At 37.2% G+C, this 27718-nt stretch overlaps 1 protein-coding gene across 5 annotated transcripts in view; it reads right to left on the reverse strand.

The window, feature by feature from the left end:
- The window catches only part of NFX1 (nuclear transcription factor, X-box binding 1), a 62014-nt gene that overhangs the window by 6127 nt on the left and 28169 nt on the right, over nt 1-27718 (reverse strand). For 2 of the 5 annotated variants that reach the window (XR_011337650.1, XM_069859705.1), the window contains exons 8-22: nt 27015-27114; nt 26699-26916; nt 25629-25726; nt 24296-24326; nt 23151-23233; nt 22545-22653; nt 16389-16508; nt 15651-15730; nt 15268-15498; nt 14921-14994; nt 12785-12886; nt 9834-9875; nt 9191-9289; nt 6359-6425; nt 4703-4848 (exon numbers count right to left, since the gene is read on the reverse strand). Coding sequence is in view for 3 of the 5 variants with exons in the window: in XM_069859705.1 (XP_069715806.1) it covers nt 4703-4848; nt 6359-6425; nt 9191-9289; nt 9834-9875; nt 12785-12886; nt 14921-14994; nt 15268-15498; nt 15651-15730; nt 16389-16508; nt 22545-22653; nt 23151-23233; nt 24296-24326; nt 25629-25726; nt 26699-26916; nt 27015-27114 (1600 nt within the window). In the remaining 2 variants the exon portion in view is untranslated. The remainder of the gene's footprint in view (nt 1-4702; nt 4849-6358; nt 6426-9190; nt 9290-9833; nt 9876-12784; nt 12887-14920; nt 14995-15267; nt 15499-15650; nt 15731-16388; nt 16509-22544; nt 22654-23150; nt 23234-24295; nt 24327-25628; nt 25727-26698; nt 26917-27014; nt 27115-27718) is intronic. The other 3 variants (XR_011337651.1, XM_069859706.1, XM_069859707.1) reach the window with 3 other exon arrangements.

Raw genomic sequence — 27718 nt, forward strand, 5'->3', positions numbered from 1 at the left:
TAAGTCATCTTAAACTCTTTTATCACTCCGCACTCAAAGTAGCCCAGCTAAGCAGCACTCTCCCAGGAATAATGCAGCAACATTGCCTCTTCCTTGTCAGCTAGCCCAGGTGAACAAGATCAGAAAAATAATATTATGCATTAGGGGAGAAAAAAAAAAAGCTCTTCCTGCCCTCCAGCCTAGTTATAATCTATTACTTGATCATAACCACACAACAAAGCTTCCCACTTGTGCTTGTCCCATTTGCAATGCAAGTGCTATCCTACAGCTCTTGTGCAGGGCAGTATTTTCTCCAATACAGGAGGGCAGGTAACTGATAATTCATATTTTTTCCCCATCCCCTCTAGAGCTCCAAGCAGTTGAAATCTCACATCAGTATAAAGCAGTTTTATTTCAGAGCATAAAAATATTAAGTCCTTGTCTTATTTCCATCATGTCTTTTTTCCATCAGTTCTGAAAATATAATGGCCTATTCTGGTGATACTGTGGCAATATACATGAAAAACTCCAATGCATTCTCAAGGTAAGTCAGCAGTCCACTAAAATATGAAATAATGATTCCTGACCCCATTTCGGTATTGATTTAAACTGACTATGTGCAGTCTTTTCAAATTAACTGCAAAATCTTGCAAACACAAATGAAAAGAAAAGTGTCTTCATCTCCCCCACAGTGAAAACATTCATTATCTGGAAAAAAAACCCCAAACTTGCCACTGACCAAAAATTTTTCAAGATTACCTTTACATGTACATTTAACAGCAAGTATATTAGTGCCTGAGAACAGCTAATTTTTTCCTCCTGTATAAAATGGTAAAACCTCCTCCACTCATTTACCTCCAAGCTTGGCATTTAAAGCCAAATGCTCCCACATTCAGTTACCTTCAACTGTAGATAGAGCTCTACCTGAAAAGACTAAAAGAGAAGAAAAGTAGATGGGAGAATTTTTTGTTGTATTCTTTCATTTCCACAAATATCTGTGGGCCAAAAAAACCCCAAGGTTAGAAGGGCCTTCACCAAGTACATTGTTAAAACATAAAAAAGAAAATTAGAGTTCCAGAATGCAGAAAACCAGAACACATGGAAGAATACATGTGCGCTTATTTCTAATTAGCTAAAAATAACCTTACTAGAAAAGAGAATGTTCTTTCATTCTAAGGGAGTAAATACAGTAACTCTGCTCTGAAATGAAATGTTCCCAGGATGCAGAGGGTTAAGAAATCGTTAAAAATGAGAAGGAATCAAAGCCTCGTGGACAATTACAAAGAGATCCTGGAGCTAAATTTGCTTCGGTCAAAACAAGGCCTAGCTATGGTTTTGCTTTAAATCGATTTAGTGTCCCTTGAAATAAATGCACAGGAGAGTTACAGTGGACTGTCCAGCCACAAAACCACACATGCTTTAGACACAAAAATTTATCAATTTGCACTCAAGTAAAACGTATACCACTTCTTGTATACCTTGGTGACACAGGACAGGACAGACAATACTAGACTGATTCCGGTCTCCCCCAAATTCTGTGAATATTTTTATTCATTGTTGGTTTGGTTAAAAAAAAAAACAAAAACAAACAGAAAACCAAACAGTCAATTATATTCAGTTCATCTGGAAGAAAAACAACTGAACTTAACTAAATAGCTGTACAAATAAAACCCCAAAACACCTTGACTAATCAATTGACAGAAAATAGAAAGAAAGCAGACCCTCCCTTCATGCTAATGTAAATCATGTTTATCTAGCATCAGTTGTAATAGAACTGTGGAGATAGAACCAAAAGGCTCTGCAAGTACTCTGGACATTTTGATATGAAAGCTGCCATACTTCGTTGTATTAACTCATTCTCAAAAGTAAGGGAAAAAAAGACAATGGCCTGCCCCAAGCAACAAAGTTGAGATGACAAGTTTTTAGCAGCCCTCCCCTGAAAAGCAGGAACAGAACTATCTGCTGACCATAAGGCACTAGTAGTGCTGACAAGACAGCTTGTTGTATAAAACAACCTTGGAAATGAGGACTAAAACTTATCTTCTCAAAGACCGGAAGTTCCATTTTTATAACTCCAGAATGGATCAGCATTGATCTATTTTGCTATGAACTACTATATAATTCTTTGCCTGCAAATCTGTCCAGAACTGACTCCGTGTAGTCTTGTGATAATGATCCATAAGCTTTCAAACAGAAAAGGTTTTTGTGAGAAGTGTCTCCAAAAGCTGATACAGCTGGGTGGAATAAGGAACAAGTGACTCTCAGTCTCCTGATTGGCTACACTTCACATATCCTATGTCATAAGCTATCAAAAGGCAAAACATACTATTCTCAGGGCAAGCAATGTCAAGATTGAAGGAAAAACAGTAAGAAAGATGTAGCTCTTTCCTGGAGCAGGACTGTTGTTAAAGACACCTTGTCTGGTAACCTATAGCATTATATGTGTTTAAATTGCTCAAAAAGGCCTAGAGGTTAGAGGCACTGGGATGTAGTCATTGGAAAAGGCCTCCATGATTGCAAAGAGGGTGTGAAGAAAGGTAACTTTTTCCTCATAGTAAACGAGGAAATTCCTAGAGAGTGAATGGCAGAATAAAAGTCCTTAAAGCAATAGAGTACCTTCAGGAAGTCATCACAATTTCTGTCAAATTGGAAAAGAAGTTATTCCAGATATCAGAAAAGCTGTTAAGTTAAGGAAAATAAACTTGTACCTGGAGAGTAAGTACTGAAGCATGTCCAGAAAAGCTTAAAGAAGCCGAAGAGGAATTCTGTTTCCTCAGAGTATGTAACATCCTTTCAACACGGCCACTGCAATGTACAGTTTTGCCTTTTGTGATACAATTGCCATGATCCCATAAGGGTGTTTTGTATAGTTACAGTGGATTCAATTACTTTATGTCTTTGTTCCTGCAGGTTTTGTGTTGCCTGCAGCTAGCTAAACACTCCTGAACTGTCTACAGACTCAATTAATTGAAAGGAAAAAAAATCCTGGCTGAGGAATAATAGAGAAGACATCAATTAGACTATGGCATAGTGTGGTTTTCTCAGTGCTAATATTGTGCAGGGGCCTAGTCACCTTCCTGAAGGCCCTGTTGTTAATGAGGCGAGACTTTTGTTCTTTTGTACCGTATTGTTCTTCCTGGAAGGAAAAGGATGGGCTTTACAGGAACGACTGCTCTCAAAAACACTCCCAGGATGTCTCAAGTTCATACAAGATGCTTAAAAACACTGGTCACTATATAACAACAAGCAGACACCCCTTAACAGGCTCTGACATCCAGCGTTATTCATAGGAGGAAGAAATTCAAATGAGAAGACTTCAAGAAACCATTGACAGGTACAGTGAAGTACAAGTCTCAACTTGGAAAACTTTCCTCTATAACCATACCAGTCTGGATATTACCTTTGAACCAGGATCAGAAGGAATCTGGTATTGCAACTGCTCAAAAAGATGGGTGACCACAAAGATGACCAATGGGGGAAGCACAGAGAAGGGCACTTGCAAGGATTCACTCGGGGTCTTATACTTCAAATGACACCGGAACTGTAATTCATATCAACCTTGACAGTCAATACTGAGAATGTTCTCTATGGGAATAGACATTGGCAGTGCTGTAAATCAGTGATTCTAACAGCATGACCAACTCTTACTTATGTGGTGGAATGATAATGGGAGCAGGGGCTGAGGCAATGCAGATTTGTGGTATTTGCTCCTTGATATCTGGAAGGGGAAGAAGTCTGGTTGGAGGAAGCTTTCTTAGCACCAAGAGTCACTCCTCTGACCAACCTGTACGATGATGTTACCATTTCAATGACAAAATGGGGGAGTGTGAAGAGGAACTCTTTGCCTACCATCATTTTGTATTTGTATCCAGAGCAGCCCATAATAGGGGATTTCTATGGGGAATCTGAGAAAAGGATGAAACAAAATTAAACCACTTGGACATCTTAGTGACTATTAGCTCCTGAACTTGAAGATGCTATTGTGAAATACTCAAAAATATCATCCTGGAACTTGAGCTTTTACTCATCTGAGACCTCATTTTTTTATATCTTGAAGAAGTGGAAAATAAAGACAATGGAAAGAAGCTTTGGATGGATCCACTGAAATAAGAAACATTGCTATGCAGCTGAAGAATATTCTTAGTAGACTGCTCCGTGCCTGTATGACTATCAGAGCTGAACTAGCAGCATGTGCGTTCTTGCATTGTACGCTATTCCCTGAAAAACGCAAAGGAATGAACGAGTATCCAATTTTTCCTAAAACCACAGATGAAGGCCTCCCATTCCCAAGTGGCAGGATACATCTTTGTTTTTAAAGCTGCTCCTTTCTCTGACCCTTTATCCTCTTCACTAATTTCTCACACCCCCAGCTTCCATCCATTTCTTTTTCTTAAATAAGCTTTTCCAAATTTGATCTATCAAATTTAGTACATGACAAAGAGAAAATGTTATTGCTAAGATTAACATAAAACAGCCTGGCAAAATCTTTTCTTAGCTTTTTTTATTTCTAATCAGGTTTTCTTCTCTGAAGATCTACTTGCTGAGTGGAAATAGAAGCCCATGAAATTATCAGTTTACAAACTGATTTGAAGAAAATTCCTACCAGAAAATACTGCATGTTGCAAATTGCATTGTAAAGAAACTCATTCAAGTAAGCAATAAAAACATCCAATTATTTAATAATTTAAGTTAATAGAATTGAAAACAATAATGAATTACATACTTCACTGCAGTGATAACAACATTACGCTTTGGTTCATTGTCATAGCTCACGCTTTCAATGCCATAAACCTGAGCTAATTCATGGATGATTCGTCGGTGATCTCTGTTCATTGGCGGGTAACAGCGGCTCTTCTTGGTATGTTTGCCCTGAATTCAATAGAAAAGGTTAAAAAAAAATGGTGAAGTTTTCCTTCCTTCATGGGGGCCAAGGGGAAGAGAAAAGAAAACAAAAAGAGAATACTTCTACTTCTAAAATTTTGCAATTATGACAAAACTAGTATCACAATTTGTTAATACCTTAGCATTGACAGAAAACTCATAAAAACAAACATACATTTATTTCCAAAAATTTAAATTACATTTTCTCTATTATTTCCAGCACCTCAAAGTATACACACATCTTGTAAGCGTTAAATACAAATCCTGAAAATAACCATTTTACTTACACATCAAAGAAGCAGTATAAAATGATTTTTCTCTGAATTTTTATTTTTCAGATTGATCTGCCAATTCTGAATCAGATCTAACTTTATTTCTCAGACTAGCTTTGCAGTACATATACTGCAGATAGCTACAAAGGTGTATTTATCCTTCAACCAAAGAAGCTATTTATCTGCAAAATCTGCCATGCAATGGCATCAACAGGCTTTTTATTACATTTAAAAAAAAAATTGTAGTTTTAATTTCAGTTAACAAAGACAAATTTTAATGCAATTGTTATATTAAAAAAGATCTATGGGTTGATCAGCTACACTTCAAAGCCTGGGGAAAAATCATAGAGCAAGTCCTTTTAGAAGCCATTTTTAGATACATGAAGGAGAAGGTCCTAGGAGTAGTCAACGTAGATACACAAAAGGTCAGTCACATAAATGAGTGTAACAAGACCACATGCAATAGAGCAAGAGGTTCATTGTAGCTAGGTTGTAAATAGACAGTTAATATCTACCTGCTCTTAGATTATAAAATAGCTAAGTTATGAATAGTAGCTGCATCAGAAACTATTGTCAATTTTTTCCCTAAGTCTTCATGGTAATTGCATGCTGTCAGGATATAAACTTTACATAGCAGTAAACAGTAATAAACCTCCCACCCTATTACAACACTTACAGCATATAGACAAGCATTTGAGTAAGGAAAACTCTATCTCCAAGATGAGCAAGAAGGACATAGGGACCCTCACACCTTAATCCCTTGGAAGGTGATGGAACCCACTTCCAGGTACATGAAGGACAAGAAACTCCTCATGAGAGGAGTGACTACCTCACACACTGGAAAATGCAGGAAGGTATTTACAAATCTGTGAGCAAGCTCCACTAAAGGGATCAGAAGAACCTAGGCCTTCTCCTCAAAGTATGAACCTTTAAACACTACCTTTGACAGTTAATATTCATTCATGGATATCAAAAAACTAATGATCATTCACTGATGCATTGAAGTCTAGCACAGGCTGAATCTTTAAACAAAGCTTAGCTGTAACCAAAATGATCCTGAATTCATATGTCTCCTAAACGTTTTTTCTATGTATATTTAAAATGCACATTCTGATCCCAATAGATCTAATGTCAACTAATAAGCATTAGTATTAATACTTTAGTAACATCAAACTCCCCCAAACTAAACTGTTTCTTAAAGTCATACAGAATATCTGAATACTGACCTTATTCACAGCTTCCACAAGCATTCTCATTTCCTTCTCAATGTCACTGACAAATTTTAAATCCTTCCTGCAAGAACAGCATTCTAGGTAAATGAGGTAATACAGTGTACAAAGGTAGAATATCTTCATCTTTTGTAACATATTCAACAAAAACAAAATAAAAGGGCTCAATTGTCTGATGCAGAAGCAGATGTGAGAGCACAGTTTCTGTATTAAAATATTTACATTAAAAAAAATGTTAGTATGCCATCACTATAACAAAAATTAATTTCCCTTCAACCTTGGAACCCACCATAAAGGTCTGTGATGCAACTTTCAGATTGATCTGCCAATTCTGAATCAGATCTAACTTTATTTCTCAGACTAGCTTTGCAGTACATATACTGCAGATAGCTACAAAGGTGTATTTATCCTTCAATTGTATCTCTGACAATACAATTCTACATTTTCAAATGGATAATGTAGATTGCAAAGTTGCAATTTCAGTGCTTTTAAATTACCTATCATTAATGCAATTCACTTAATCAGAATACATGATTAGACACAAAAACAGGGACTGTGTAAACAGAGCAGAGTTCTTTTCCAAGACAGAGGAAAAGTGTACCAATTTTAGTCTTCAAGTCATTGAACATAAACTAATAAGAATAAAGAAAGCAGTATAAGGCTACTTGCAAGCAAACAAGACGTTCTTTATATGAGATATTACGGATTGTTAAAAAGTCTGGTTTTGTTTTTTTTTTTAACTTGCTTAGCCACAGTAGATAAAGTCCTTCACATTAAGCGTGAGCTTTGCGTTCTGTTCTTAAATAAGCAGGTAGACAAACTCCTAACTTGATACGGCACAATCCCCATGAGGAAAGGATATTTCATATCTCAAAGCTGGTGAGTAGTAAATAACTTAATTTCTTAAAGTACAGGCACCATTCCAGACCAACACAAAACCAGATCAATGGAGTGCCTAAACAACATAACATCACCACATTCCACTCATTGCTTTGGCAACTGCCACCTTCTTGAGCCAGTGATCCTGAATGAACAGGAAGGCAGCTGTCATATCTCTCACCATACAAACAGAACAACTTATGCTCTGCAGAAAACCACAAGCCCTGAACTCTTGCATTACTGGAGTGACCTGCTCAAGCAAGAACAAGTGCACCTGTCAAAACTCAGACAGAATGCTGAGCTATGTGAAAAAAATACTATAAGAGATACCCTCATAATGGCAGGATGTACATAATGGCAGTGTAACCCAGATCTTTTGGAACACTGTCAATGGCAAAAGATCACTAAGAGCAGTCAAGGAAGTTCATGAAGCCATTAAAGACTGTTGCTCATATAAAGAGAGATATGTTAATACAGGGAGAAACTCATTTATCTGGCAGACTAGATAAATGCAATCCAGCAATTCAATGTGCAAAGTCATTGACTTAAAGACTAAAAAACTTTTGCTTTTAGCTGTGAATCAGTAAGAATAGCCTGGGTGTATTAGTTACATCGTAAGTTGCCAACATAGAGTGGCTACAAAGGAAATGCAAGTAAAATCACAAAAGGATTGAGAAGAGAGAATTTCATAGAGAAGCACAGAAGCATTAAGGCTACTTTTCAAGGTATCCTTTAGACCATCTGGAATATGGTGCATGATTCTGGTCAGTTCAGTTCATGAAAGATGAACACTGCCCTATGATTAGAGAATGGCTGACAGGAAGGCGACATTGGATTGTACTCTAAAGAAAAACATAGGATTACATGCAGAACACAAGACATCTAACAGTAAGAAAGTGAAAATGTGTGCTTTGTTTGCTGAAAGACACAGAGCAAAACATTCTACACACACTTAAGAGAACTGACCTTATAAAATACTAATTTTAAGTGCAAATACAAGAAAGCATTCACTCCACAATGAAAACACTCAGCTCTTATCTTGCAGTAGGCTAATCAGTTGAGAGTAAAGTAAGAGGTGATTTACTTTTAAATTCTGTGTGGCTATTTATGTAAAATTTTCACTCATCTTAACTCATGAGCAAATTAAATAAAAAATTTTCAAGTAGCAAATTCCCTCACAAAAATATGAATATCATGTATTATTAGGATAGTGAAACAAAAGCAAAACAACATTTAGCTGTTCTAAAAAGACAGAGCTGGTAAAAAAATAATGTCATGCCTACAAACATACACAAAAGGAAAAGCTTCTTAGATGACACTCATCATTTAAGTATGTTTTTAAAAAATGTGCCTGATCCCTTCCTATCAGTCAAAATTGAACAGTATTTTATTAATGCAATGCTTTTGATATTACCTTGACTTTCTATTGACTAATTTAAGATGTTTCTGTCTAGAAGCCCTCTTTTGCAGTGAGCACTGGCATAGGCATAGCTCTGCATCAATCATTTTAATTCCATTTTGTCGTTTTTTAAAATGAAGACAATAAGGCAAAAAAAAATAGATTGGCAGAGGGACAGGCTATGAGAACATATTTCATTACTTAGCTATCACTTTTGTATTTGTCTTGAAAAGTTAGCATGGAGCACCGAAATGAGGGTTGGTCGTATGAAGCAGTGGAGATGTGAGAAGATACTGATTCATAGTAAGAACAATGTTGGAAAATTATGTTCCCATTTAAATCTGTGCTTGTTACAGAACGAAGCAACCTATTAGGGACTTTTTACTTTTCAGGTTCTCATTTGGGAGGTCTTGAGAAGCATACACCTCCTTTGCCTCAAGGCTGGGGAGAAGACTAAACATGGGCACTTTAACAAAGAGCAACTAGAAATATTCTGCACTTTGCTCTCAGCACTGTTTACCTATGGCACCTGTCATCGGTGGAACACATACCTTGCATCTTCTTTCAGAAGGTCACTGTACTTTGGTCCAGAAGAACGGATGTTAAAAGGATCAGAATTATCATCTATTTCAAGAGCCTCAGCAAGATGCCTGAATTTGAAAGTAGGAGGGAAAACCAAAACATTACAAAACCAGAACTGAACGAAAGTAAACACACAAATACCCCCAGCCTCCCAAACATGTTGTCACTGAAGAGTAAAGACATGGGTTATTAACACAGATGAACAGCTTGCAAACGACAGTCTGTACATTTGAAACTATTTGTATACAACTTTTCACCAGAGCATTCTAGTAAGTTCTAAGATCACTGAATATAGACCCTTCCATATTTACCAGTTCTTTAGTGTGGGAATAAAGCTAAATATGAGGAGAAATGGGAACCCTAAAGTTTTCTCCCCCCAAAGGAACAGCAGTGTTGAGCAAACTGGATAAGATTAATTGTCCTCAAGTGATTGCTCAGTGCTTTCTGTAACCCAACAAGCTGGATGGTTTATTTTTGTTTGTACAAGACTGCCAAGAACCTGACTGGTAAACTCTCCCTCTGAAGTCTCCTGTATCCCAACGTAAATCCTAACTTAAAACTTTCTGAACCTGGACTACTTCTGAAAAAAAGGCAAGCAAGATCATTACCCACCTGTTCCTCTGAAGAGCTAAGCATTCTTCATCACACTGCAATCTGAATTATGAAAGAAAAATACAGTTAGAATCACTGCTGCTACTCATACTTTTTAAACTGTAATTTTATTGGTGTCATATGATTATCACAGCCTAGAGAAGCAAGAAGTGTGTGAGAACAGTTAATTGTATTAGATCATATAATACAGCTAAAACCAAACAACAATCAAAGATCTTCCAGCAAACAAGCCCTTCTGCAGGTCTTCAAGAGAAGCAGCAATTACCAAAGCCATATAGAAGCTGAGAAACACAGCTTTTGAAGTAGATATTATTATTTTGGTAAATAAGATCATGTGAGAAAAAAAAAAAATGCACTTGATACTAGCATTGAGGGGATGCTAGGAAGGATGGGAAATTAGTAAAGGAAGATGTGACAAGGTCATTTGCTCCTGTGCTTCAAAAAAAGTTATCAGCCAGGGAAAACAGGAAAGTTAACCATGTGCATGAAGGATTATAATATACCCCCAAAAAAGAAAAAAATAGTATTTCAACTGAGCCTATAACTTCTTGTGCCAGTAGAATTACAAATTTCCATTTTCTGTCTCATCTTTGAAAAATATTTTATAATTTTACTGTAAGGGATTAAAATGTGAGAGAAGGATCAAGAGTTTCCAGAATTTCACAGTGGCATTTACAAACTTCTGCCCCTTAGACTACATACATGAATTGATACTGTTTGTAATAGTTTCCTGATTTCAAGAAAAAAAATTTCTACAAGGGAAATAGTTTCATTTAGTGACTTATATTACGTATGAAGACACGCAGCTATAGGACCCAGAACTTCTGGTGTTTTACTCAAAGCAGGCAGAAGAAAGCTAACGTACTTTAGGATCAACCTAGTACTGTTTAAAGTTACCTGCCTCAAAAATAATTTTCTCCTTCTCTAAAAGAAGAATGTAGGCAATTTAGAGAAGCTACTCTAGAGCTGACCAAACTTGCCACAAAAATACCAAAACCTCAATAAGGAAACCATAATAAAAAAATCTAATAAGGCAACCAGTATAAAATGTCTACCAACAGGACCAGAGAGAAACACAGAAAGGCAATCTCTCCACAGTTTGCATAAAATATTCTGCTACTGTAAATGAATGAAGCAGATTTCTAAGTTACTTTGAATATACTGTGGGGTCTGACAATATATAAATGTAATGATAGGCCACTATCTCTTTTCCCCCTTGCTCCAGTATTTCGTAGATAAAATAGTGGGAGAGAGAGAATATTCCCTCTGACTGCTCTCAAATAAAGGCCACTTGGCATGGTTTGGATATCATATTAGGATAGATTTTCACAAAGAAAACTAATGTCTGGTATTTTCAAGTGCCCAAGGAAAAAGCAATATAAGTTTGCCCATATAGAAAGATACGCAGCAGTGACTGCAACACAAATTATACTACACATTGGTGTCTCAGTCTTTGCAATAGAGACACTGGTGTCTTACTTGCTCTCCTGGCAAGCATACAGCTGTTACAACAGACTTGCAGCTTCGGCAGCTTAAAAAGTTATCTCCTCCTTCCCCTTCCACATCCTCACTCTCCCTCCAGAGTTCTAGCGTTGTCAAATGGTTTCTATAAACAGTGATTCTTTTTCTGAGAAGCTGGAATTGCATCTGGTTGGCATTATGATACAAATAGAAACAAAGTAGTTGAGGCTCAATTTGGCTAAAGCAGAGATTATTCTACGGTAATTCAAAAGACAACAATTAATGTCTACATTTTACGGATTCTGAGTATTCATTTAATTGAAACAAAACACAGTAGGCTAAAAAGACTCAATTACTGTTTCCTATGTGTTTCTGTCTTATATCATGCTTATATAGTACTAATACCGTGCTCTTTAAAGTTGCATGCAGGAATTAGTACAGCTCTCCCTCTTGCACCTTGTTTTCCCCTGCCCAGCTTTTATTCTCAAGTATGACACTAGAGTGTAGCTGGAGTCTGGGACATGCAGCCGCTCCCATGAGTCATTTCTGGTGTTAGTTCATCTTGCTTATACACTCAGTGTTAAAATCATTTCAGCACAGAAAATTGTCTAAAATTGTTAAAATCATTTCAGCACAGAAAATTGGTAATAATGTGCTCCAATTTAACAGACATTACACGAATAAACAGAACAGAATGACCAGCTACAGTTCTTAAAATACATTGGTGTGAGCTTTTGGTTACAGGAAGTCACGAAGCAACTATATGGGAAGTGTCACTATTTTGACTTCTCCTTAGAGAAATGACACTAAAAATAAAAGGACAAGCTATTCCACTAAAAGTAAAAAGACAAGCTATTCCACTAGAAGTAAAAAGACAAGCTATTCCACTAGAAGTAAAAAGACAAGCTATTCCAATCCTGAGGAACATCAAGAGGAACAGAAAATCACGAAAATTAAGTCACAAGTGTTTTTGTGATTTAAAAGCAAATTTGCCGTGCCAGCTAGTATGAGAGCACAGAAGTATCAATTAAATTGACATACTATAAGAAATCTAAAAAGGGTAATAGAAAGGGTACCCTAAGAAGGGTAATAGAAAAATTTTATAAATAGTAAGATGATGACTAGGGGAAAATATACCCTATTAAACATCCACAAAAAATGCCAGATACTGAAACAGAAGATAATAGCAAAAAGTTACACTGTCTAGAAATCTGAAAAAAAAGCCAGAGGAACACTAAGGAGTTTGCTAGGTAGGAAAAAACTCTGAAACCACAATTATATTATTCAATACATATTTATAGCCACAAATCAGCCCATGACAGAGAACTTATTCCACAGGAAAGCAAAAAACAGGAACTGCTAACTAATTACAAAACATTCTTTTAGCAGTATTGTTACAATATAGTCAGGCTATTCAGTTAAGATTTTGCTCACAATATTATGCATTTTCCACATCACCTATGTTTCAGGCTTTCAATGTACCTCCTTACCTGGCCTGCTTCATTTCTTTTTTTGTAATAAGCCTGCTGATTTCCACTGAATCTCCAAGCTGTAGATCTGTTAACTTAGTGGCTATAGATATAGCAGCTATTCTGAAAAACAAGAGCGTTAAATTTCATTTGAGGCAACACAAACCTTTGAAAAGGTGTATAAAGCTTCATGTTTAAACCTCCAGATAGAAAAAGTAAGACAGACTGACCATTTCCTCATCAGATTTAAGAATGGGACCCTAGTTTCACATCACTTGGTTTTAGGAGTCTAATCTAATGTAAATTAAGAGGTTACTCTCTTCTCCCTTAAAACATCTAGGAGCAAGACTAACAACTGGACATCCTTCTTCAGGGAATTTTTCAGAGTAGTAGTTCTAAGCAAGTCTAAACTAGAGAATGCAAGTACTCTTTCTTCTCACCTGCTTAATATTCAAACTACAGCTGACTATAAAGCTGTAGTTGCCTTTTTATGTGATTCTTCTGTGTACAACTGAAACCTGTAAAGTGAATTTATAAAGTACGTAGAAATTCGCTTAAAAAATATGGATGATATAAGCCATAATGAAAGAGCAAAATGCCTGAGACAGTTACTATTTCTTTATAAAGATCCTTCATCATTCCCTTCAACAGCAAGCCTTCCCAGTCTGATTTTCAGGCTAAAACTTCTATAACTAAAATATACAACAGCTTTTAGTGAAATATCCCACACCATTCTCAAACAAAATCCTGAAAATAGGACATTCTATCCTCTGAACCATCTTTTCTGTTAAATTCAGATAAAAGGATATGTTTATTTCTATATGTTTGGCATTGTACACAGAAAGCTAATCACCTACTGGGAACAAGGATGACCACATAACATAAAAAACCCACTGAAAAGCACGATCAGCTTCATATTTATCAGGTGGTGACAAATTTTAGGTAATGAGACATTAGATGATACCTCATTATGACTTGCACCATGTACAGATATAGCAGCACACTCCCTTTCTTGTTCCTTGGGCATTCCTTCACTGACAAAGCTTAAAGCTGTTTCATCTTTCCTGTACTGGGATATCTGAATTTTCTAAGAAACATTATCTAGCTGACCTTTCCGCAGATGTACTATATGAGTTACTTTGTTGTGTCTGGTTTTCTGTTTGGTTGGGGTTTTGTTGGTGTTTGGTTTTTTGATTCCCCAAATGTGTAGATGATGGGGAAAACAAGCCAAACCTATCTCACACAGAATCAGAAAACTTCAATCTTTCAGCAACCTCAAGAGTTGTAGTTAAAATAACAATTGATTCTAATTCCTTCTGATTACCAGTTTTTTCTCCTTGTTTTCATTAGGTAGTATTAAAAACCTATTATTATGCAGATACTAAGCCACCTTCTGTAAGAATTTGTGTCTGGGTAGTGCTGAGTAGGAATAAAAGCAGCATATCCTAAGCTGGGATGGTATGAGGCCCTCAAGAAGTTCCCAATAAAACAATCATTAGGAAGTTTTCTTTGAAAGATGAAGAGTCTGTGACTCTCCAGGATGCAGAGCAGAACTCTGGTTGCATGTCAACTCCCCAGATTAAGTTCGGGAGGGGGGGAGGTGAGGGGGGAGCGGTGTTGTGTGTTTATTTATTTATTACTGTTTTGCTATTTTAATTTCAAAAGTTCCTACTGCAATAAACAGAGTGGAGTAGGACTCAGCTTGCATATTAAGAAAGAAGATTTAGATGCCAAAGCTCTCCTGCCTAAATTTAGCTATTTCAGAATAACTTTAAAATCACTCTTCAGCTTTCATCATTTGGGCAGTAACTCACATGTGGACTGCTATATGTAACCACCTACATTCAGAAGCCTGAATCCGATACGCCCAACTAGTCTGAATCTAATTGCTCTCTGTAGGTAGAGTTCCATATATGGGAGATTCAAGCTGTGACACACCACCCACAGTTAGACTAATAACAGTGAAAAGAGGACTGCTTTCTAGTACAGCATAGGTGGTATGAAAGCTCAGGGGAACCAAAAAACTCACTTGTGAAAGTACAAAAAAGAAGTGTGAAAAAGCTTGTAAATTAAATACATTTAGTCCAGCCTGAAATTTAAGCAAACTGCAAAGAACTAGGCCCAATGAAGAATTAAAAGAACTGTTACAGTACAAACCTTTGATATGTATTTGATGCTTCCGAGCAAATCATACTCTCCTTTCTTCTTCCACACTCACACTGAAGATCAACCTGTTGTAACACACAAGAGAGCAGCTTGTCCTTTTATGGCCATAGAGGGGCACAATGGAGGTAAATTTATTCGCTTTAAAAGTCCTATTTTAGCGGACTAATGGCTAATTAAAAGTGATTTTTTTTTAAATGTCAATATTATAAGTTAATGGGAAAAATGTCATGCTATCAATATACGAACATGTCATTTTTTTGTCACAGCTCTTATTGGCTGATAACTAAACCATACAATATGCCTGTGAATTTGCAGTGGATTTTCTTTGAGTACCTAACCTTTGCGCAGCAGGATGTTGTCGGGCAGGGTGAAGAAGGATGACATGGAGCCATACAGAGATGATTACAATATAGCCTTGGAATAGTACATGGCTGTTTACATTCTTCATCTATAAGACATTCTCCTTTATGACAGATCCTTTTACATTTATGCATTCCACATTTTAACATTTGATTGCAACGAAGTCCACAGGAAATGTCAGTGAGATGACAAGGAATATTGCTTCGCAGCTAGAAGAAAGGAGGAAAAAGCTGACATCTAAAAATGAAAAATCTTGAAGTAAGTTTACCGTTCATACCTTCTTCTGGCACTGTCCAAGAAAGAATCATACAGTCCCAGAACATTATTTAGTATTCAAAAACATTAAGTGTCCAGAACTTACTTCATGCTTTCCCATACACCATTTCTGAGTGAGATAGGTACAGGGTGGACATTTCTCCTCACTGTGACACGAATGGTACACTGTAGTAACAGAAATATAAAAGCTAGCACAGTTTTATTAGCATACTTCAGTCAAATGCATTATAGGAGACATGAAAGACTACCAAACATGAGTTTGCATTTCAGAGCTACACAAATTATGGGAAGTATGACACTTCATGCAAGGATAGCCTGTTCTTTATAGTACTCTTAAAAACTATGATGGCAAGTTTTTAGGTGAATATTCTTCCATATTTTCTAAGTTAAATAGCAGACAATTTTGTAACTTCAGAATAGCACTATACTAACAAACAGAATTTGTCAGAAAGCATGTCTGTTTGACCTGTACTACATTTTTTGCCCTCAGCCAATGTAATTGCAAGGAACACAGAAATTACATGTTTGCTAGATTACCCAACTCTTTCAACAGAACACTGCATCTTTGGAATACAGCATTTAATGCGTTGTGACTACTAATAACTATCAGGGGAAAAAAAATGATGCTTTTACCAGTCAGAAGTGTCACTACTAGTATTCATCACAAGTTTAGCTGGTTGGCTTTTAAAGTGTAGACTTCTGCAAATATTCACAACTACCAAAAAAGCAAATATATTTTCAAACAGACCTACGTATGTATTGTAATTTTAAAAAATCCCAACCAAAACAAGAAACCCAGGTCAAACTCCATAGCCTGACTCACCTGGATGATCACAGTCATGTGGCCTGGTGCATGTTTTTTTACACTCTGGCGGCTGAGTACCACAGGGGACAGGAGGGTAAATCACGGACTCGCCACAATAACAAGTTAATTCATCAAAACCTGAAAAAAACCCAAGTCAAATATATCCCAACAGCTACATGTATTTGCATTTCTCCATTATGGGAAATCTAAATAACATTCAAATGTTTTACTTCAGCTTCATTTTTTTCAATATTAAGCACCACCATAGTGAATTCCTTAGTTTTTGTGGCTCCTACATTAAGCTGAACTATGATCACTTCATCAGGAATTATGCTTGATTTTAGAGAGCGGTTCTTTAACAACAACATCTTGAACTGGAGCAAGAAAAATACTCACGTCAAGTTGAAAGCTATTGCTGTACTACTCTTGACTTGAAAACAGAGAGATATCTCTTGAACTCCTTTCCAGAAAGCATTTGTGCTCCAAATTCCCTATGCCTTCACTTTTTCAGACCACTGGTTAGATTTTGTCCTCTTGTCAAGCCTTGCACGTGGTACTGGGAAGATTCCAGAGAAAATAACCAGAAAGCCACCAGTCTGTAGACTTCTTCCTATAATTTCTTCTATATATTATTTTATGCCATTTAATATTACTTGGATGCTTGATAATCAGCCTATAAACCTGTCCAAATACTTCAAAGCCAATTTTCTATATTTTTTTCCCTTTCACATCTGGGAAACAGATTTTAAAGTCTTATCACAACATTCCAAATCTCAGGGGAAGAACAAAGGAATAGAAATACTTAAATACAGCATACCGACAAAAACCAAAACACTGCACAAAAGTTAATACAGCTCAGTGCTGGTTTTCAGACTACAAAGAAACTGACAGGGAGACTGGAATGCAAACTAAAGTTCAAACAGATAAATCCTTAGAAAAACAGGTCATAAAGAAAACATTAATATCAGAAGTCAGTTAGAATGAGATCTGAGAACAACAAGAGAATATGATTGGTCTATAAATGAATAAAGAGATATTGGATCAGGAAGAACAAGAGAGAAAGCAGGAGGGGTTAAGAAAAAAACAGAGCAATAAATACACATAAAACTCAATTCCAAACTAAAGAGAAGACACATGTTAAGGGAGCTGCTGAATTCATAGAATCTTAGAATAGTTTGGGTTGGAAAGGACATTAAAGATCATCTAGTTCTAACCCCACTCTGATGGGCAGCATCCAACCTGGCTTTGAACACCTCCAGGGATGGGGCATCCACAACTTCCCTGGGCAACATGTTTCAGTGCCTCACCATTCCTAGCAAAAAAATTTCTCCTTATGTCTAGGAATCTTAACTCAGCAAGTTCTCTCGCTCTAGGAATCACAGGATTCATCCTTCCTAGTCCATCAAAGCAAAACTTATTGAACTCGAAAACTATCCCATTTCCATAGATAGAATACTGCTGGATCAATATGCAGGTCCAGCCATGAGCAAGACCAAACATACACTCCAGAGAGACAAGACACAATACATACACGACAATAACACGACTGGACACAGACTGTTAACACAGAGCCAACAAGATTCACACAAACAGGAATACCAATAGCCAAGTCCTTTTCCTCCTCTCCAGCTCATGAGGACTGCAGTTCACTAGTGAATGTGCACCATATTCATGGATCTCAAATAGGCTCTATCTATCCATAATTGGACAAACTCCTTACCCAGTCACTGGCTGAAACCTTGGTATTTCAAGAAGCAGATCTCCTGCTAATCTGTCAGTCCAGCTTTGAAGCAAGTTCATTAGCAAATTACACAAGTACACACAGGACAGAAATTTAACAAGGGAATCATGCACACATACACTGATCTCTCCAGGCACTAGAACCCAGACCAACAGGCCCCTACAATTTGCAATCCCATTCTCCAGCTGCTGGCATATAGTATGCTAAGCCTGTGTGGTCTCTCCAGTTGCTAGCACAGAGCTCCCATCATGCGTTCCCTTGATCTGCACGCAAGTCTCCAGCTGCTGGCACTTAGACCACTCACACACAGAAGAGAGAATAGCATTATACTGTAAGATAGTAAGTCTTAATTAGGACAGGATCAACAGTTGTCAGCAGGTGCACAGTGCTCTGTCAGAGAAGTGCCTAGATCAGCAGTTTCATTTGTGCAAATAGTGCCTTTTTATCTGCCAAAATAAATTTATCTTCATTGGTCCTAGTTTACTTACATCTGTACCCAAATCTGCTGTTCCTGGTATCATAGAATCACCAGGTAGAATCATAGAATCACTAGGTTGGAAAAGACCCACTGGATCATCAAGTCAAACAATTCCTATCAAATACTAAACCATGTTCCTCACTGCCTCATCCACCCATCTTTTAAACACCTCCAGGGAAGGTGACTCAACCACCTCCCTGGGCAGACTGTTCCAGTGCCCAATGACCCTTTCCATGAATTTTTTTTTCCTAATGTCCAGCCTAAATCTCCCCTGGCAGAGATTGAGGCCATTCCCTCTTGTCCTGTCCCCTGCCACTTGGGAGAAGAGGCCAGCACCCTCCTCTCCACAACTTCCTTTTAGGTAGTTGTAGACAGCAGTGAGGTCTCCCCTCAGCCTCCTCTTCTCCAGGCTAAACAACCCCAGCTCTCTCAGCTGCTCCTTATAAGGCCTGTTCTCCAGCCCCTTCACCAGCCTCATTGCTCTTCTCTGGACTTTCTCCAGAGCCTCAACATCCTTCTTGTGATGAGGGGCCCAGAACTGAACACAGTATTCGAGGAGTGGTCTCTCCAGTGCCGAGTACAGAGGGAGGATAACCTCCCTGGACCTGCTGGTCACACCGTTTGTGACACAAGCCAAGATGCCATTGGCCTTCTTGGCCACCTGGGCACACTGCTGGCTCATGTTCAGTCGGCTGTCAACCAACACCCCCAAGTCCTTCACCTCCAGGCAGCTTTCCAGCCAGAATTCTCTTAGTCTGTAGCACTGCATAGGGTTGTTGTGCCCCAAGTGCAGGACCCGGCATTTGGCCTTTTTAAACCTCATGCCATCGGTCTCAGCCCAGCGGTCCAGTATGATTAGCTAGGTCACCCCAGCACCACATAGCTACCCAAGTTCTGTTAGCTTTGCAATACTACACTCACAAGAAAATGTTCCGAATACCCCCCTCCTCCAATTATCTGTGCAGCTCACTCTGTTTTTTGTTATGTTCAGGAAATTCTCATGTCCACCTGTTTATTATGGCCTGTTCCTCTAAATCTCAGCCTGGTCCTAGTTATTTGCCCATGTATCTTAGAATGTAGTAGTTAATATAACAGTAGTTAATATAATAAAATCACACTTTTTGTCTAATGAAATTTGATTAAAATAAATTCCAGGAAATAAAAACGCTGAGGAGAACAAAACATTAAGGGATAGAAGAAATAAAAACAGAAAGAAGTAGTAGAAAATCTGAGAAGTTTCAGAACACCAACCAATCTTCTGTGGAAAGAAGGCAGGAGAAAACACAAGCCCAAGCATGGGCTTTTGTTGTCCCTCACTACAGGTCTTGAAACAAGCTATAACCCTCTAAGGATTCAAAGCCAAAGTCTTCCTTGGTCAAGGAAGACAAGAGACCAGAAACCAAGGTCCTCGGAATACCTGAATGCTGGACAGGTACATTGGCTGCTTGCTATTAATGAGAAGTGATGGGTGAAAAATCGTAACTATAAATGAAGGTTCCTTAACTAGCACTAATAAGGATAGTGGAGAGAGAATGCAGAGGGGTCTGATACAAAGACCTGAAATACAACATCTGACTTCCTGGATGGCACAGGCTTAAAAAAAAAAAAAAAAAAAGCACTGAGGAAAATGACATTGGAAAGCTAAAGTATCTCAGAAGCACACAGAACCACAGAGGTGTAGAAACACTCTAGTATTGTATATTGATGTCAGCCCTCACCATTTCAGCAAAAGCAGTAGTGGAGATGGAGGCAGGGGCAAGAAATCCAGTCTAAACAGTGGCAAACGGCTTGCAGTTGACATGTCATGGCACAGGATACCACGGCTGATGCAGCCCAACTGCAAAAGTGGTGACTACAGAGGTGAATCAGAGCCAAGCCCAGTGCTCAGAAGGACTCCCTATAGGAGTCAGAATCACACAAAGTATGCCTCTGAAATCCAGGGAAAGCGGGTGAGAAATCTTTGAAGACAGCGTTTAGCTGATTTACCTCTGGACAGATTTAGAATGGGAGGCTTCAGGGACACAAAGGTTTACGCCAAATGATCATAAGTATCTGGTTCCTTGAGTAGGTAGCTGCTTTTCCTGTGTTCAGAAAAGGGCCTCACTGCAAAAATTCAGCAGGGAAGCTTGACCTCTTAATTGCATCATGTCAAAATCAGTGGAACCATCTGGAGGGGAGGCAATCCTTAAGTCTCTCCAGACTAAGACAGACATCTGAATCTTAGGCCTGAGAGTGAAATACAATTGCTGTAAATATTGCAGTAAGAAGAAATCTAATGATCTGAAAGATAAGACCCACGAAAATCCAGTAAAGAAAAACAATCGCTTTGAAAAACCTGTGCATTCTGACTTAGCTAGACCATAAGTTACTATCAGGACCTCTGAGATGTTTAGTTTTGTCAAGAAAAATCTTTGGACATAAAACCATTTTTTTTGAAAGAGGTTCAGTTGGCCTGCACATCATACTCACAGGATATTACAGCAGACTACAATACTATTTCAGCTGCAGCAAGCTTTAAAGGCACTAGTACCTCCTCTTTTCCCGGACATTTCCATGAAAAGTTTGTCTCCATAAAAATGGAGTTTTTTGATAATGTTCATGTACGTATGATATAGGAGAGTCATGTACCACTGCAGTTAAGACATTTCCAGCTGTAAACTGTATCCTTACAATGCACAAGAGATGTCTCTTTTTCCACATCATGAGGTCTGGTTCACACTTTCAACATCCCACTGTCCTCTTTCCCACATTACAGTAAGTGGTTGCAAAGCAGCAAAACACAGTTTTTGAGAAAAGAAACTCAGTCTTCTCCATCAATGACTGCAGAACTACTAAAGAGAGGACAATGTTTGATGAAAGTTAAAAGGTGAATATTTATATTCTATTCTAGAAACAACCTCTCAGTTTTATTGTAGATTACAGCAGATGCAAAAATAAACCTAGAATTCACAGCTGTGACTTAACAAGGATGGATTTAAAGACAACTTTCAAATCTTTTAAGCAAACTCTGAGTTGAAGGATAGATACAAGCAGAAGAATCTAATGAGGATGTTTTCTGCCCAACTTTCAAAAACTACATTTAATAAATAGTTTATAACTCCTGTGAAGCTACAGCTATATAAAGAAATAGGAAGCCTATATTAAAATATAGCAGACTGAGAAAAAAAAAATTAAACTGCTATTACATTTGAAGATGTACCATATCAACTAAAGATTCTGCTATCAAGAGAAAACTTAAGTGCTCTTCTGCCTGCTTCAGGCTAAAATCAGAAAAGTTGAACATTATCTACCTATTCTAATAGTGCAAAATAATCAACGTATGATGCCCTGCATCAAGTGGGGAAAAGCGGTTGTAGAAAACTAGTATATTCAACCGACCCAACTTTTAATAGAATATATACCTGTTTAAAGCCACTGCACCAGCTTATATCTTTAAATAGTTCAGCAGTCCTAGGAAAATTAATATCTGTTGGCTGTTAATTTATTTCTAGCAATTCAGTACTAATTTTCACCATTCAGAATGTGACCAGAAAGCCTAAAACTTACAATTGACAACTCTTATTTCTTCAGGTGGTCCTGTCCACAGAAAAATCACTAGTTTACCAAGTTGGCAAAGTCTGAATTGTAAGCAGCTAAACAAATTCTGCTACATACTTCAATACATTTAACAGTTACTTTGAAACTGTCTTTCTAAACTGCTTTTTTTCTTCCTTGTGCAATTCCTCAAATTTTTGAAGTGACTGTTGGATCATAACTGAATAGATTTCATTGTAATACAACTTTCACTATTAAAATCCAACCCTTAGTAAACTCGGCTAAAATTAAATAACTTTCTCTTTCATGAAAAATACATACAATAAAAATTAACTGCATATTCTTCAGGTTCTGGTCAATTCAGATCACATTCTAACTCTGTCCAGCTAAATGAAATAATGAAGTCCTGCACATAACTCACTTGTTTGCCAGCATGTTTGACAGCTGCCCCGATGACAGGGTTCTTCACATCTATGAAGCCCACAGTTGAGTTTACGACCACAAACCAAAGAACACTTATGTTCTGTGTCCTAGAGGAAAGCAAAAAAGAAAAGCAGAATTAAAAATAAACCAATGGGGTTTACAGTTTCTGTGTGAGGTCGTTATCTACTAATTGACAAAACTGTATAGTGCAAAAAACAGCTTAGGCCTGATCTATACAGTTTTTCCATCACTGTACAGAAACACGATTTTTAAAGAGGATTCTGTTGCAAATAAAGCTACATCACAGCTTACACTTCTTGTATTAAGTAATATCCTTCTGATCTCGATTCTCCCTGGAATCACTGCATTGATCAAAAGCACCTTTACACTGATTTAATGGCATTTATGCTAGAACATGCTTTTACATTTATAATTATACCCATGAAATAAATGCTGTAAAATAAATGCACACACAAACTGCAAATATAGACTGAAGATGCACAAAATACGGAAAGATACATAGGCAAAAAAGTCTTCTAACATCACAACCAAAACCAAACACACATCACAAAGAACATTATTATAAAACCACAGGTAAACTTACCACGCAGCAAACTTCATTACACTTGTGTCGTCCACATGACCTTTTCTTGTTGCATCGCTTGTCACACATGAATGTGATAGCAGCTATTAACAACAAAAAACAGTCATAACTTTTATGTCTTTGCTTATGCTAAGAGCAAAAGCTGCAATCACAATGTTATGTTAAGGCTGTTGCAGAGCATGGTCTAGGAGAGACTAACACAGAGCAAGACCCCAAGCAAATTTTCAAATTAATTGCTCTTCCACATTAACTCCCTACGTGAACACGTGGCTTCCATTAAGCAAACCCGTGTTCAAAAGGATTTTGAAGAGCAGAATACATGAAAATACTTTATTTCAAGCTAGCCTTTACACCATAAACTCTGCACAATATAATAAGAAAATAGGATATCCTGGTACACTACAGTACCACAACCATCCAATTTAAGACTGTTGAAATTGGTAAGGCAGCAAAAGTCAGCTAAATACAACTAATACAAACATGCTCATGAAGTTAGTGCTAACAAAGAAAATCCTTACCACCCACAGATAACAAAAGCAATTACTTCTGGCTTCAAGAGAAAATATCAAAGTAGGAAACATGCATATAAACTACATTATGTATCACCAGAAAGTATGTCAGCATGACAGAGGTCCATGAAGTAAACATTCACTATGGTGAATTTTGAAATGCTATGTCCAGAATAACAAGAAGCGTCAAATGGGAACTCTCTGCCAAGTTCAGACGTAAAGAGCAGCAGCATATAACTGTGAGGCAAAATCAAAGCTTGTATTTCCCCAGGAACTTGTACAAGAGCAGAGCAAAGCATCTGAGCTATGCAAGTTGACCTAAAGATATACAGGATGCCAAAGGCAGGCAATCTACTAAATACAACAGGGAGAATAAAAAAACTGTTCAAATTGAAGGAGACAGCTTGTCTGTAATCTTTGAGATGAAACACTGAAGAAGTCTTTTGTTATGTAGAAGATGCAAGATGTTTATTTCAGACTTCTTCCCAAAAGCATAAGCAGCAGCATCTCAAGAAATGACTGAGCAGTAGTACTGATCAGATATTTGCCAGCTTTGTGAATCAAACATAAAATTAGTATGAGCTGCACATTGTTTTTATAACAATTTCACATTATATATGTAATATAACATTGTACCTTTGTTTCTGAGGAGAGCACATGGGACTTCCTAGGAAATAAAGACACACATTAGGTTAAAACAGATGAAACAACTGAAACTTACTTATCTAGGAACATTTAGTCACATGATACAGAACAAAGCAGCACTCTGTTTTCACGTAAGTTTTCACTCAGAAATTTTAACTTCAGTATACAAAACCAAAACAAAAGCTAGAGAAAAAAATCTCAAATCTTTTAACACAATACTTTTTCCTTAGAGAGCCAACACCAATTAAAAAAAAAATGTAGTTTTGTATTTCCCACTTAATTCAGCAGATAATGCTGTGAGGTGACAGAAACAGGTTTGTCCTAAGGAAATAGAAACTTGCAAAAGAGTCCAAAAGAGCTCTCCCAGAGAATACTGAGTACATAAATTTGTGCTTTGACCAAGTGTCCCAAAAATGTAAGTCTGACTTGATAAAAAAAAACCCAAACCAACAAATCTACATTTAGACCTTCAGTCATCACAACCTTACATTCTGAGTTATCATTTCTGAGCATCACATTTTTAAGAAGTGGCTTTAGTTCTGGTGTCTGAGAAGCACAAACTAAAACCCAGTTCTTACTACTTTGTTCCATGTCTCAAAATGAAAGATTATCTGATGCCATCTACCCCATAACTATCTTCAGCAATCCTGGAAGACAACTGTCCCAGCCTCAAGTGAAGTTTCAGTCACTTGTACGTACTTAGACATATATTCAGAAGCCATCTCCATTTACAGATGATATATAGCAGGTCAGAAAAGTCACCAAGGCTGCCCTGACAGTAGCCAAGATTTCAAAGCTATGATTACAGAAAATAACATAGTTTAAAAAAAATATAGTAATTATTATATAACAATTGCTGTGCATGTGCCTGGTCACTATATAAATGTACAAAGAATAAGGACTAGTGAAAACATCATATTCTCTCCAAAAATTCTACTACAAGTGTACAAGTTATTACTATACATTTTTAATTAGCTTTTTATGTTAGGCTACCTTTCTTCTCTCAGCTTCTATTATTCTTGGTAAAAATACCATTCTTTGTGCTATATAAATACCGTGGGATAGCATAAGACTTTGCAGCCAGCGTAAACAAACAGAATTCTATGTGAACTCTGGAAAAATACTTCCAAAATTTACTTCACAGTAACCCAGTACTTCACAGCATAATCTCATTAGCATCTATAAGCTTGTATACAATAGAGGTTCTTGCAACTAAGGAGCACAGCACCTCTTGTATCCCTTAGATTTCTTATCCTAAACTACTTGAGGTCCTTTTTCTGCCCACCAGCTTACCTGCTTCCATGGTCAAGCTTTATATACTCACCTTTTTTTTGAAGCCACACCTACAATAAATATTTGATGTACGAGAACACGGCCTACAGTCTCCTTCATGGCAAAGGCTTTCACATGTATGAAGGAACTCTAGTAAAATGAAAACACAAATATTAATAATTAATAAAACAATGAAATCCATTACCCAGAACACTCATTAGGAGCAAGAGTGGTCAAAGATACTTAACTTATGTGCAGCTACCCTTCCTAACAAATTAACTATTTTGAGTTGAATGTACATACAAGTTTTGCCATTATTTTCAACTTTTTAATCTTGAATCTGCAGACTAAAGTTTCAGGTATACAATTAACATTGTAAAAAAATATTTTAAATGTATGTGTTTTCATTAATATATTAAAAAAAAAAATGACTGTGTGATACACTCTTACTCAAGTTCCAGGAATGACTTACAATGACTTACCAGGTTAATTGAAATTTAACTAACAGCTAAATTACTTATTCTCTTTCTGCTTGTTGTCCTTGGACTGACAAAAGGGATTGGGCGTTAATAAGAAGGCCTCAACCTGACAGTATTGGTCTCTCTCTCTCTAAAATTTAACCAATCACAATTAAATATGTAGGCTGTAAAACTGGAGCTTCACAAAATTTCACCATTAAATACACTTGAGTTACCTAATCCATTCACTAAACTGCCAAGTCACTTCTGCACATCACTCCCTCCTACTTTCCAATCCTACTTTTAAAGACATGATCATCTTACAGCAGCAGAGTATTTACTAGAGACATCTGAACAAAGTAATTTTCCTCTACCTGTCTCCACAGAAAAGTCAAAGATCTAGGTTGCCTTTTAAAAGGTATCAGTACTACTCTGGAAATTCCTACAGCACTCTGTTCCTCTAGTAAAGGTGCATGTAAACAAAACTTTGAAGGCTATCTAGCGTTAGTTAGTTATTTCCTGATTTTACGGTATCATTATGAACAAGCAGCCAAACTGCAGGCTCTGCAGTGGCTTTTAAACTCAGGTAGATTAAAACCAAAAAATCACTAATAAAAAAACCCAGAGATAATTTGAATACTCTGATGCAGAAAGTTCCAATTACCATAGCTACCACAAGAAAGAGGTTTGCCACATGTTTTTCCACACGATGGGATTGGGTCTGTGCATATTTTACGTTCAATACATCCTAGTTCCAGTAACTTGCTGAGAGGAGTCTGACCACAAGGACAGCGATATACTACTTGTGGAAGCCGTGGACAGAGCTGGCAAGGCTGAGGATGGCATACTTGCGTACAGTTGTGCCTCCCACAATTTAATTTTCTAGGAAAAAAATAAAGGGGGAATTCAGTGCATTGTAATCACCAAATGTGAATAAAGTGACTTTTTCTTTTCAAAAGCCTAAATTATAGTAACCTTACTTGCCACATATGTTCTGACACGAGAAATTCCCAAATCCATCAGAGAATTCTTCCTTTGTCCCACACAATACTTCTTTAAAGTTGCTTCCACAGAAACACACTGAAATATTCCACAGAAAACACCACAAGAGAATCAGTGACAGAACACCTCTGGCGGTACAGCAAACATAAAAAGGTAAAACGTGAAAAACTGTTAGTTTTAAGAAGGATAATGAAGTTGCTGTACTTTAGATTTATTTCAGCAACACAGGTTTCCCAGTCCTACAGAAGCTGGAATTCCCAGTTTCCTTGTTTTAATAAGGTGATAAAAGACTATCTACACAAAAAGCTTACTTTTAGATACTTACTTTTTACAGATTATAAGTTAATTACCTTAAAAGTTGAGAAAATTAAGTTACAGTTTTCTATATTAACTGTCTAGCAAAAGTGTATTTGTACAATGGCACACATACTTGGACAATTTAATAACCATTCAAGTCCAAATTTAGAAAATTTTAACAGAAACCACGAGTAGCTTGTTGAGATGTGCTTTCCTATACTCGTTTCTCTTCTTCTGTGTACTGCTTAATCACATCTTGAACCATACTGAAAGATTAAGTAGGATCACAGGACAATTTAGGTCAGAGGGGCCCTCAGGGAACCAGCTAGCCCAAGGCATAAAGCAGAGTCAGCAATAAAATCAGACAATGTTACTCAGTGTGTTT

Source organism: Phaenicophaeus curvirostris, chromosome 6 (assembly GCF_032191515.1).
Source record: "Phaenicophaeus curvirostris isolate KB17595 chromosome 6, BPBGC_Pcur_1.0, whole genome shotgun sequence".
Taxonomy (NCBI): Eukaryota; Metazoa; Chordata; class Aves; order Cuculiformes; family Cuculidae; genus Phaenicophaeus; species Phaenicophaeus curvirostris.